The following is a 13,388-nucleotide window of genomic DNA, read 5'->3' on the forward strand; positions in this document are numbered from 1 at the left end:
CAGGCTCTGATGACAGCTCGGAGCCTGAAGCCTGCTTCGGATTCTGTGTCTCCCTCTCTCTGCCCCTCCCCTGATCGTGCTCTGTCTCTGTCTCTCTCTCAAAAATAAACACACACTAAAGAGAAAGGAAAGGAAAGGAAAGGAAAGGAAAGGAAAGGAAAGGAAAGGAAAGGAAAGGAAAGGAAAGGAAAGGAAAGGAAAGGAAAGGAAAGGAAAGAAGGAAGGAAGGAAGGAAGGAAGGAAGGAAGGAAGGAAGGAAGGAAGGAAGAAAGAAAGAAAGAAAGAAAGAAAGAAAGAAAGAAAGAAAGAAAGAAAGAAAGAAAGAAAGAAAGAAAGAAAGAAAGAAATTAATTACATCCTTAAAGCCAGGTTTCTCACCGTTAGATGAGAGAGTTACAAAATGGGATGGGGTAAGGCCAGACAAAACCCTAGCTTTTGGACTTCAGTTATCAGGATGAACTCAAGGTTCACACACACCCCTATTTCCTAGCTCCGCTGAAAGGCCCAGGAACAATGGCACACGGACAGCAATGTGCACACCTGTCGATCTTGGTTCCTGTCTCCCCTAAAAAGAACTAGAGGTCCTCGGAGAAATGGCCAGATTCAGAGCCTGGGGTAAAGAAAATACTGGAATGGTCCAGACTATCTTGTCCTTAAAGAACTGAATGGGTTTGTCAAAAGAAAACTGGTGCCAGCTTGGAGAGCTCCTAATACACAAATCTGGACAATCTGAGTAATAAATATTGACAATCGTGGATTATAATCAATTTCATAAAATGAGGACCCGTGAGTCCATAATGATAGAAATAAATGAACAAATAAATTGGGGGGAAGGGAAAGGTCTTCCTCATAGTGACATCAAGTCATAAGGAATAATGAATTCTGAAAATCACCAATGGATGCTAAAAACTAATGATGGCTTGATAAGGAACAGGATATTTACGGTCTCAAAATTTTCTCCTCACAATTTATTACTATGAAGAAAAATAATACATTTACAGTGGAGAAACCAGGCAAGCACCACTTACACCATGAAACCAAAGTTCACTGTTAAGACACACAGACATTGTGTGCCTCCTGATATCATGCACTGAAAAGGACACATCGTGTCTCTGCCGAAACTGCAAAACCTGAATCTAATCATGAGGAAACACCAGACAAACCCAAACTGAGAAACATTCTACAAAGTAACTGGCTTCTACTCTTCAAATGTGTCAAGAGCAAGAAGAAAGGCTGATGCACGTTTCTGGATTAAAGAAAGAGACCTTACAACTAAATACAGTACGTGATCCCGGACTGGGCAAAAAGCAAGATACTGTATTATTTTGACAATTTACAAAATGTGAACATGTACTGTGGATTAGATGATACCATCGTAGCAGCGTTAACTCCCTGATTTACTTATTTATTGCTTTTAAGGATTTTATTTTAAAATCATCTCTATACCCAACACAGGGCTCAAATTTTTATGACCTCGAGATCAAGAGTCCCACGCTCTACCCGCTGGGCCAGACAGGCGCTCCATTAATTCCTTGACTTAGACGATCGTACTGTGGTTATCTAAGACCACCCTTAATCTTAGAAAACATACACTGAAATATTTGTGTATAAATGGGCATGATGTCTCCCTCTTACTCTCATATGGCTAAAAAATTCTATAGACACACAGATACACAGAGTGACACAGTAGATGAGGGAAAATATGAATGATTGGTAAACATGGGTGAAGAGTACAAAGGAGTACCCTATTGTCACAACTTTCTGTACATGTAGAATGATATCACATCAAGTCACAAAAATATTTAGCCTCTTACAATATAAAGGTAGTAAATATCACCAGTATATACATTATAAAAAGGGTTTTCATGTTCTACCAGCTGATGGGTGCATTTTACTGTTTGTGAATTATGTTTAAAAAAAACAACCCTGGGGCACCTGGGTGGCTCAGTCAGTTAAGCAGCTAACTCTTGATTTCTTTTTTATTTTTTAAATGTTTGTTTATTTTTGAGAGAGGGAGACACAGAATCCGAAGCAGGCTCCAGGCTCTCCACTACAGAGCCCAACACAGGGCCTGAACTCATGAACCGGGAGATCATGACCTGAGTGGAAGTCGGATGCTTAATCGACTGAGCCACCCAGGCAACCCCAAACTCTTGATTTTGGCTCAGGTCATGATCTCACGGTTTGTGAGTTCGAGCCCTGCACTGGGCTCCACACTGACAGTGCAGAACCTGCTTGGGATTCTCTCCCTTTCCCATTCTCTCTGCCCTCCCCAGCTAAGTAAATAAACTTAAAAAAAAAAAAAAAAAAGTTAAAAAAGTAACAGAAAAGTGCTCAGTTTTAAAGATACACAGGTCAAATACCATGATGCTTTATTACATTTACAAGGATTTAGCAAAACTCATCAGTAACCGATGGCCTGAAATCCTGATTGACCATTGTGTTTGTCTAATAAACATAGGAATTGTTTTTTTAAACAAATACAGCAATTTGAAACTGGATCAACTTGTTCAATTTAAACCCAAGGAAACTGATCGATTTCAACTAGTTCAAGTGTGTCAAATCGGATTTAAACCCTGTAAGCCCCTCTAAATGACCCCTCCTGGTTTAAGCAGTGTTTGAGCAGTTGTGAGCTGGAATCAGATACAAATCCAGCCTGTATCACTTCGTAGCTGTTTGTCCTGGGGCATGTTAAATTCTCCTCTTAGAATCTGTTTCTTCACCTGTAAGTGATAACAGTATTTCTCTCATAGAGAATATTATAAAAATTAAGCATCGTGATGTATGTGAAACCTTAGAACACTGATTGGCACCAAGTATGTGCCCCGTAAATTCTATTACTACACATTCACTCGAAGTGATCAAATGAAGTCCTGCCTGGCTCAGACTGGCTGGACCAGGAAGAGGGAAAGACGACTCGGGCTCACCGTTGATAATGAGCTCCTTTTTCTAGCCCCGGTTTCTTTGCCTATTAAGGACTCCTCCCCTGCCCACTCCTGAATTCCTCCAAGAATTCCTGACATCACCTTCCCCCACTTCCAGCTCCCAGCTCCGAGCTCCTGTGTAAAGATGGCACAGTTGAAGCCAATTATCCTGAACGAAACTGTTCACTGACAGTGCCTCCATGTCGGAAGGCCCCATTCTATTTCCTTAGTGTCCCCTGTCCCCCTTCCCTCCTGGCGTCCCACGTGGGTTTTAGCTCAAGTGGTTTCACAAGGGGAGATGCTGCGGTGGCTATATTCATGGGTATCTCAATGGAGCACCGTGAAAAAGTATTCACACTCACGCGGACGCAGTGCTTGCGTGAAAAAGTATTCACGCTCACGCAGACGCAGTGCTTGCGTGAAAAAGTATTCACGCTCACGCGGACGCAGTGCTTGCTAACAACTTCTAGTTTGTTTTATTACAAGCAGCTCATCTGAGACTTCAGGCTCTCAGAGCTTGCTAATACCGCCTCTAAGAACTGACTCCTTGAGCCCAAGGATTACGCCCTTTCGACTCCGGAAGAGTCTCCCAACCACCATTAAATGATACCCTGTACTCCATTCTGATTCAGCAACAACCTCTTTCCAGTACTGGTGCGAGCACATGTATTCAACCCTCAAAGCCTGTAGGTAGGAATTATTATTATTTTTTCTTCTCCCTTTACAGATCAGAGAGTCACGTGGCAAGTAGGTGGGAGAGTGGGAACTGGACCCAGCTCCTCTGACTCCAAACCTCTGCTCTTCCCCGCACAGTCCTGCCTCTCCCTTGCTCCCCACCTGCCCTCTTCCTTCGAGGCACTTTCGGACTGGAATGGGGATCCCTGACCCTCACACTTGCTCCACACAGAGGCTGCTCAGCGAACCAGGGAAGCTCTGCCCTGCTCCCGCCCAGGTCTGTGTCCACACCCTGACCTCATCCTTCGGCATCCGAGGCGAAGCAGAGCGTGCGGCACGCTACGAGAAAAAAGTGGTGATAGCTTCCAGATGAGCTTGTTATTCTAAACTGAACATTCCTTTTGGTTCTTAGAATTTCCACTTTCTCCCTTCCACCCCTCTGCATTTATGTAATTAGCAAGCATGCAACAGGAAACCGTTTTTGTCTCCGCACCACTCACGATGAAGGCTGTTCCGGCCCCACGGAGTACATCCTTGTGGAAATACTTTGCAGAGTTTATTTGGACAGGTTCAAAAATAGTCCTTCAACAATACAATCAGGTTGAACCACGACAAGTAAAATGTAATTATGGCTTGGTTACATAAAAAAAAAAAAAAAAAAATGTAAACAGTGAGGTTTGGGGAAACTAAAAGCCAATCTGCATGGGTATCTCCTTCGTTACCGATCTCTGCATTTCGTACAAGCAGGATTTCAAGACTGCGCCCTTGGATCTTCTGAAATGGATGAGAGAAGATGACATTCACTTAAGGAGACAGCCCACTGGAGTGTGTGCTGAGGCCATTTCTCGGAACAAAGGCCTACACTTCTGCATAAGGCAAATGCAGCCTGATAAAGGCTCCCCTAGTGGGTACTTGGAATGCCAAAGTCATTCACCTAAATGAGTTCAAAATACATATTGTTCTGGGCCAAATTATACAGTGTCAAGCTCAAACTGTATGAATTTATATATGTTGGCAGAGCAGGCCACTTTCGGGGCGCCACAGCTTTATCCTAGCATCCTGTGCCCAGCTGGGTTCCCATCACTCTCTCCCCAAACCCATGAATTTCCTTCTACTTGGTTCCAGAAGGGCAGACGAGGAGCAGAGTCAAAGTTTCACAGCCCCACAAGGGAAAAGAGCCCCGGAGGACTTGAATTTCTAATGAAACTTAAAGTAAAACAGAATGCGTGCCTTTGCCAACAAGCTGGAGCTTTCTGAAGGTTGATCCGAGATGGGGGCAGGGAGTGGGGACAAGATGGAGCACCGTGCTTTGAGCCAGCGTCCGCGAAGAGCTCCGCAGCAGGAATACAAAGTACCCTGGGATGAAAGCAAACAGCCAGTGCTTCCTGTGGCCAGTCTCTGCTCAGAACCATTCCCTCCCAGAGCTCACCAGTCTCTCAAACATACAAGCGGCGTTTCGGGGATGCTGAGCAGACGGATCCTCCAAATGGAATGTCCGAGCCAATAGCTAATGAGACAGGGAAGCCAGCTTCCACTGTCCTTTTCTACTCCATGTTCTTCTGACGTATCTAGAGATTCAAAGGGCATGTTGTGTTTCCTGGGGTTTTTTGTTGTTGTTTTTTTTTGTTTTTTCCTTTTTCGGGACGGGACCTGTTATTCTTCTCTCTGCCTGAATAGAGATGGAAAAATTGGAGGGAAGTGTTAACTTTTTTTTTAAATGTTTATTTATTTTTGAGAGAGACAGAGACAGAATGCGAGTGGGTTAGGGGCAGAGAGAGAGGGAGACACAGAATCCGAAGCAGGTTCCAGGCTCTGAGCTGTCGGCACAGAGCCCGACGCGGGGCCTGAACTCACGAGCCGCGAGATCATGACCCGAGCTGACGTTGGATGCTCAACCAACTGAGCCACCCAGGCGCCCCGGAAATATTAACTTTTAAAGCAAATATGGAGAAGACGAGTGTAAGGGATGAAACAGGTTGCAAAGTTATTTTTCTTTTAATGACACGGTTGTCTTGATCATGGAATGAAGGGGGCAGAGTGCAAAACAGCAGCACGGCTAGGCTAAGGCAAGCCATGGCCATGACTTTTGGTCCTGGGCTCAGGCCCACTTGGGGCTTTAAGTGAATCAAATAAACAAAAAAGCGCGGAGAGGAGCCTGGACAGTTTGCAGGGCAGAGAGCCGCTGCTGCCCGGTCTGGCCCAGAGCTCAGCACACCTTTCTGGAAAGGGGGCGTGGGGTGAAGGATGAAAGGAGGTTTAAATGAGAGGGTATTTCTACCCTGAATCTACTCATTACAACACTTGCAGGAACCGTCTGATCAGTGCCTCAGAACGGGGGTCAGACGCTAGTTCGACGCTAGTTCGACGCCAGTGCCGGGCCTCGCCCTCCACACCTCTCCGGGCCCTGCAAGCTCCGGCGACACGTACCTGCTTACCCTACCACCACCCCCCCCGCCCCCCACTACCATACCCGGTGTGATTCCGAGCCTTCACGTAAGCCACCTTCCCGCCCTTCCTCATCTGTCTGGAACGTCCCCGTCAACGTCAAGTATGAGTCCATGGTATTCCCTCGCCCACTGGGCCACCCAAAGGGGACTCAGTTGCTCCTTCTCCTTGTTTCTCACTGCACTTTTTCCGCACTCCTCCGTTTCGTGTCGAGGGTCTGCGTGTCTGGTTGCCGGCAGACTCTAAGCTCCTCGAGGGCGGGGGGGGCCTGTGTCTTACTTTCTCGTCTATCTCTGCTGCCTGGAGCAGTACCTGGCTCACTCAGGATGCTCCGCCAGCACGTACAGGATAAAGGCACAGGTGGGATCAAGCTCTGCCCATCTTAATTTTATCCTAAAGAGAGAAATGCGACCTGAGAAACTGAGCTCCCTCTGGGTTCCATACGTTTTCAGAAGAAATTGCTACTGTATTACTTTTGCATCCAGCCTCCCTGGTTCAGGTGAAACCAAAGGAATAAACTCACAGAGGGGCATTAGAAGTGGCCCCTCCGTCCTCAAACTTCGGCTGCTGTGTGGAGTTAACCCCAAACGTGGCCTTCCAGCCAGGTGGGCCAGCCACGAGTTCTCCCCGCCCCCCAGAACAAAGCCCCCAGAGCTGAAGCCCGGACTGTGTCCAGCTCCACGAAGCTGTGGGAATCAGCTGTGGCTGATGGAGTGAGCCACCGACGCGGTCCGCTTCCACACCCTTCCACACAGCCAGCTCTCTGACCTCATGCACTGGGCACACTGAGACGTGCCCTGCCGGGTCCCCTGGTGAGGACAACACACAGATCTTAAAGAGCTGCTCCTGCAAGGCAAGGCTCCTCCAGACGTCTGTCATCATCAGCAGACAACCCAGCAGCAACCTCTGTGCACCCATTACACGAGGTAGAAGTGGTTCCGAAAACTACGCATGGGGGAGGGGGGGGGGGGAGACGGGGTGTAGGGTGGCTGTGGCTTCAGGAAGGCTGGGAGGTTGGGACCCAAGGCGACAGCTGCTGGCAGTCCAAATACAGTCCTCCTCCTGCTCAAAGACCAGAGGCAAAGAAACGCAGGCAATGCACTGGGCTGCCTATTTTTAATTTATTTCTTTTAAGACCACCTCCTCGCAATTTCCAGAGAGAAAATACAAAACAAGAAACAGACTTGGTTTCAAATACATAAACAGTGCTGGAGTTGAAAGCATTACTGATAACATTGCTACAGAAGAATGTCAGCTTACTCCAGGGCACTTCAGTATTCCTGAGGCGTAGACAGGATTTCTCTTTTCCTCCCACTGGGATGTTCTCAGGTGGAAGTCACTGCTACTGCTCCTGCTCCTGCAGAGGAGGGACGCTCTGATTAGAAGTGCGCACACAGCATTTTGACAGCCATCTCTAACCCGAGGGACCAACGGGCCCAAACCTTAACACCCAGCTTGCTTTAAAACAGTCTCACGAGGGGGCGCTTGGGTGACTCAGCGGGTGAAGTGTCCGACTCCGGCTCAGGTCACGATCTCACGGTTCAGGAGTTCAAGCCCCGCGTCGGGCTCTGTGCTGACGGCTCAGAGCCTGGAGCCTGCCTTGGAATCTGTGTCTCCCTCTCTCTCTGCCCCTCCCCTGCTCGTGCTCTCTCTCTCTCAAAAATAAACAAACATTAAAAAAAAAAAAAAAATTAAAACAGTCTCACAAGAGGACCATAAACACCCCTCCCAGGCTCTTAAGAGCAGCTCCCTAATCTTTGAGGGAGGAGCGAGGGAAAGAACAGGTCTGCCTAGTCGGTACCTGGACAACCGTTCCTACAACTCCTCAAAGGGTGCGTCACAGGTGAGCGGACAGAGCGTGGCTCTGGAATCAAGCAGCCCTACTAATGAGGGGATCTCTGGCCAGTTTCTCAACCCCAGTAAGATCTGTGTTTTCTCATCTGCTCAGCGAGGGGCAGTAAAACCTCTCCCACTGATCTCTTGGGAGGGCGGGCTAGAGAAAGCACAGAAAGCGGGGGCACCGAGGAGGGCCCACAAGGCAGCGCGGGCACCCGACAGGCAACCACCACAAAGTGACTGCCCTGCAACAGCCGCGCGCCGCGCTCCTGTCTTCAGAGAGGAGGGTGACAGCACAGAGAGGCACAGACTCAAGTTCAGACAAAGTTACAAGGCCACGCTGGAGCAATCCACACAAGGCTGTAGAATCGGAACAATATTTTCCACAGTAATTCCCCACCGTTAAATGTATAATATGCACATAATCACGCCTGAGCCATTACCCATGACAACTCAGTTCGGAACAAAGAGAGTCTTTTAAACAATTAAAAGCCCTGAAGCTCCTCTCCTGTTCCTTTCTGTTCTCTTCTCCCAAATCCGGCCCGAGTGCCAAGAAAGCGAAGGGTCAGGGAGCAGTGGAAACCGCCCGCCGTCAGCCTCGGCCTCTCCTTGCGCTGTCCCTCTGATTACCTCACCCGGGCTTTGCGGAGATGGCGCACTAACATGGAGGGAGGCGACAGGGCAGCCAGGCTCCCCGGCTCCCGACTCTCTCGGCGAGCATGCGCACACGGGTCGCTCGGGCAGGCAGCTGACAGTCTGGGCAGGTTCTAAGAGAGAGGCTACCGAGCTGTGGCGGGTACGGTCATCTGGGATTCGGTGACCCTTGCGGCTACGGCTTTTGACCAGAACTGGGACACTCCATTGCACCACATTTTCTGCTCTGCTTGTTATCAGGGTGGAACAACGGCTAAGCCAACCAATCACCCTTCCTTGGTCGGCCTCAACTATTCCCACCAACGTGCCTACTTCTACAGCACCTCACGGCTTACAAACATGTTCACGCTGAATTCTAACAGCAACCCTGTGGGTAGAAATTACCACCCTGTTCTTATGGACGGAAGACAGAATCTCAGAAGCAAAAACTCAAGATCACACAGGAAGCAAGCGGGTGGTGGCCCAGGACCCACGCCTGGGTGTCCTGGCTTCTGGGCTCTCCCCGCCCCCTCCCCCCAAGGCTGCCCAGATCAACTGGCTCTAGCTCACGGTGACCCAGAAAGGAGACGATTCTACACATCCAGGCAACGGGACACTCTTCACTGCAGCTGGTGCTGCTGCAAAAACTCTGCCTTAGGAAGCCTGGGGCCACGAACACGTCTAATGGGGTGTACAGTGCACGTCACTCCTTCACTCCTTCGTTTCACTTTTGTCTGAGCATCTACTTCGTCCTGGGCCCTGGGGATACATAACTAAATACACCTGCGTCCCTGAGCACCCGGCCTCCCGAGATCCTTTCCCCTAAACCCCGCGGTAAGCACGGTAAGGCGACGGGAAGGCTGCGACACACGAGACCCTTAGGAAATGTGCTACTTTCCTCCCTCTCAAGGCACGTTACAGTTTTTCATCGTGTCCGCATTAGTAAAAATGTCTGTAGACAAGGATGTTGGCAGAATCACTGGGACTTACTACAGTCAAGAACCTCCCCTCCTCAATAAAAAGCAGAGTCGTGGCTGAGTCCCAGCTGCTGGGTTTCGCCCGAGCGTGTGTGAGACGTGAACGGGGCACTCCACGATGTCGCACGTGAGCGCCGCTAGCAGGTATTGAAGACAAATCCACTTTACCGTGACGATACATTTCCAGGCAGGTTCTTCAGCTGCAGTCGCTAGCAAGAGAGTCTATGTGTGAACGTACACATGCATCTCGAGGGACAGTGGAAGGAGAGACTTTAGGCACCCAAGCGGGGTCAACACCACGAGACGCCAAAGAGCAATCAGGAGCTCAGTGACACGCACAGTCTATTAAGTATATGTGCTCCAAAGAATTCTTCAGAGACTCAGGAGAAACTCTTGGTCTTTTAAAAGAAAGAGAAACATCAATTCTGTACGTACTTTGACGTATTTTCCATGTAGAAGATATGGAGCCTGGAAATCATGCTGACAGTTGGAGTAGGCCATTCCCAATCCCATGCCAGAACCAAAGGCTAAGGGCCACATTCTTCCTAGTGAGCAGAAAAAGGGAAAATCCCAATAGAGAACGATTAAGAGAAGATAAAGTTTTTTGTCTGGCTTAAATACATTGCTTAGGGTTCCATAAATATTCAGCATGCCTCCTACTGATACCTACAACATGCCATTCATTTCTATCGATGTTTAATCAATGGCCAAAAACCAGGAAAGGGAGTCCTTGAGTGAACCTATTAATTTAGCAAATAATTACCTGGTACCTATGCTGCTACGTTTGAGGTCTTCATGAGTGGTACAACACGGAAAACAGTAGACAGTCGAACATTTTAACTTTTCTATGTCAGTTCTTTTTTTTCCCCCCAAACTTTTATTTAAATTCCAGTTAGTTAACAAACATCAGTTCTAATCATTTGCTCATTTTAACTCATTTCTTAACCTTATCAGAAATAATACCACCCTCCCGTAAGGTGCTTGAATTTTAAACTGAACCAACTGAATTTTGATGACAGGAAGTTGTGAGGCTTACTTAAGCCAAGACTGTAAATGATTCTTTTATATCAGCACCAGGTATTAATTGTGATTCTCTAGTAATGTATCCCCCCGCTCAAGTTCTTCATGGAAAAGGGGTCAAAGTGACCCCTCTGGCTTCTGTTCAATATCCCAACGTCAGAAGTTATTACACAGAACGAAAGCGTTTCTGGTTAAAAGGCATGTGTATTTCTGGCCCACTTGTTTTTCTTACCAGTTGGACTCTCATTTTCAACCTCCTTGAGAAAAAAAGTATAATTAATTTGAAATATTTGAGTGTGCAGATTTGGCCAAATGACTCACTGGCAGAAAGTAGAGGCTTTTCAAATGATATCATATTTAAGATATCAGGCACCCTGACTCAATGCCCAGGGGAAAGTCTAGAGATGCCCAGCCCATCCTGACCTCTTCTGAGTCCACGTTCTTTGTCTAGCATATTTGACAGAGGCCTCCCTAAACCCGTAAGTGTATGCTTGGCAACCATGTGGATGTGCCCTCCAGAAGCGTCCCTGCTATGTGTATGCACACACTAGGACATTATGTTGAAAAGGCAGTAAAAGTCACACTTACTTTTAAAGAAGGTAAGTGAGAAAACCAGTCCTAATCCAAAACCAGTACCTACAAAGAGGGAGGAAAAACATGTTCAATCTCATAATAGTAATGTGACAAAAATAAAACGAACCTTTCATAAATGTGAACATCTATAAAACATAGTACAAAAAAAAAACAAAAAACTTGGTACAGAGCTGATCTTCTCATTTCTAACTTTTTAAAATTTTTAAAAATGTTTTTATTTATTTTTGAGACAGAGAGAGACAGAGTATGAGCAAAGGAGGGGCAGAGAGAGAGGGAGACACAGAATCTGAAGCAGGCTCCAGGCTCCGAGCTGTCAGCACAGAGCCCGATGTGGGGCTCGAACTCACAAACCGCGAGATCATGACCTGAGCCGAAGTCAGACGCTCAACTGACTGACCCACCCAGGGGCCCCAATCGTTTTCTTTACAAAAAAAAAAAGATAAGAAAGTCAGTGCACAATTTAATTAAGTAAATATGGCTTGAACTTCAATAATAAATAATAACATTGGTATGATCATAGCTCTGAATGCTAGCTATATCGTTTTCGTAAGATATGTTAAAAGGAATGTAGAACCTTTAAAAGAAATGTTTTACCTAAAATGTGGTACCAGTTTAGGGGCAAAAAAATCACCTCCTGTACTGCAGTGATATACATCCCGGACTTTGAGGTAAACTCATTTTGCCATTATCAGAAAAGTTACACACACCAAGGAAGAGAACCGAACTCTGATTTTGAATTTTTTCAGACTTGCCAATTGTTTTCAGACCTTTCAAAAGTATTCTGATGCTCTTGACAGAGTGTCTACTCCAGGGTCCAAGTGCGCCCCCAACCAACCTCTTTACAGTTAAGCACCACAAAAAAGCCCCCCGTTCCTCACTTTGCCTTCACAGTTTTCCAGTTTGTGCTGCTGGAACTCCAAGAGCTTCTTCTCTAATCATGACTTTAGGCTACTGCAGTGTCAACACTCAGAGTACTCCTCGGTCGACCAGCCTGACCTCTCTTGCTCCAAACCCGGAACTTCGGCACAAGCAACCTCCTTCCCATAATTTTTCATCCACCCAAGCAGCGACCCAGCTGATAGTGGCCTGAAGAAACTGCTTGTGCTACTTACTCGGAATGATTTCTGGTAATTCTGCCCTGCCACATGTATGTGGCCACGGTGTCGCTTTCTTTCTCATGACTAAATCCTACACGGGTAGGAATTTTAATTAAAAATCATTACTTTGCCCTGTCCAACAGACCCTGCATTAGGTTTGGTGCTCAACTTTAAAAAGCAGTATTTTGGGGCACCTGGGTGGCTCAGCCGGTCAAGTGTCTCTTGGTTCAGCTCAGGCCGTGATCTCGTGGTTCATGAGATGGAGCCCCACATCTGGCTCTGTGCTGACAGCGCGGAGCCTGCTTGGGATTCTCTCTCTCCCTCTCTCTGCCACTACCCTGCTTGTGCTCTCTCACAAATATAAATAAACATTAAAAAATAAATAAAAATACAGGGATGCCTGGGTGGCTCAGGTCATGATCTCATGGGTTGTGGGTTTGAGCCCCGTGTTGGGCTCTGTGCTCACAGCTCAGAGCCTGGAGCCTGCTTTGGATTCTGTGTCTCCCCCTCTCTCTACTCCTCTCCCACTCATGCCCTGTCTTTATCAAAAATAAACATTAAAAAAAATTTTTTTAATAAAAATAAAATAAATAAAAATACTAACAACTTTAAAAGATACATAAGAAGCAGTACCTACAGGGTGCCTGGGTGGCCAGTTGGTTGAACATCCAACTCTTGGATTTCAGGTCATGATCCCAGGGTTGTGGGACTGAGCCCTGTGTAGGGCTCTGCACTGAGAGTGGAGCCTGCTTAGGATTCTCTCTCTCTCTCTCTCTCTCTCTCTCTCTCTCTCTCTCTCTCTCTCTCTCTCCCCCCCCTTCCCCTTCCCTCTCCCTCCCCCCTTCCCCTACTTCCACTCTCTCTCCCTCTCTAAATTAAAAATAAAATGCAGTATCTGAAAATCACTCATGTCACCCCAACTTCCATATAATTTAATAAAATGGTGGAAAACTAGTGAGCTTACAGACCACAATAGTTAACCTGTTCAAAGCTGACATCATTTGAGGAAAAGGAACTAACATTTTAGTACTGCCCACACGTACCCAATATTCTCTCGCCACTGCCCCTAAATTCTCTTTTAAACCAAACATCAACTTGATACGGTATTAGGCCCCATTTTTCAGATGCGGGAAATAACTTGCTCAAGGATACTGGTTAGCGGCAGAGTAATGAACTGGGCCCAAGTC

At 47.0% G+C, this 13,388-nt stretch overlaps 1 protein-coding gene across 1 annotated transcript in view; it reads right to left on the reverse strand.

Moving 5' to 3' along the window:
* Positions 1-7,146: 7,146 nt before the first annotated feature.
* MICOS10 (mitochondrial contact site and cristae organizing system subunit 10) overlaps positions 7,147-13,388 on the reverse strand; it is a 34,322-nt gene continuing 28,080 nt past the window's right edge. Inside the window, exons 2-4 of the mRNA XM_058718868.1 lie at positions 11,099-11,146; positions 9,926-10,035; positions 7,147-7,395 (exon numbers count right to left, since the gene is read on the reverse strand). Coding sequence (XP_058574851.1) covers positions 7,387-7,395; positions 9,926-10,035; positions 11,099-11,146 — 167 coding nt within the window. The 3' untranslated portion in view covers positions 7,147-7,386. The remainder of the gene's footprint in view (positions 7,396-9,925; positions 10,036-11,098; positions 11,147-13,388) is intronic.

Source organism: Neofelis nebulosa, chromosome 2, assembly GCF_028018385.1.
Source record: "Neofelis nebulosa isolate mNeoNeb1 chromosome 2, mNeoNeb1.pri, whole genome shotgun sequence".
NCBI classification, from domain to species: Eukaryota; Metazoa; Chordata; class Mammalia; order Carnivora; family Felidae; genus Neofelis; species Neofelis nebulosa.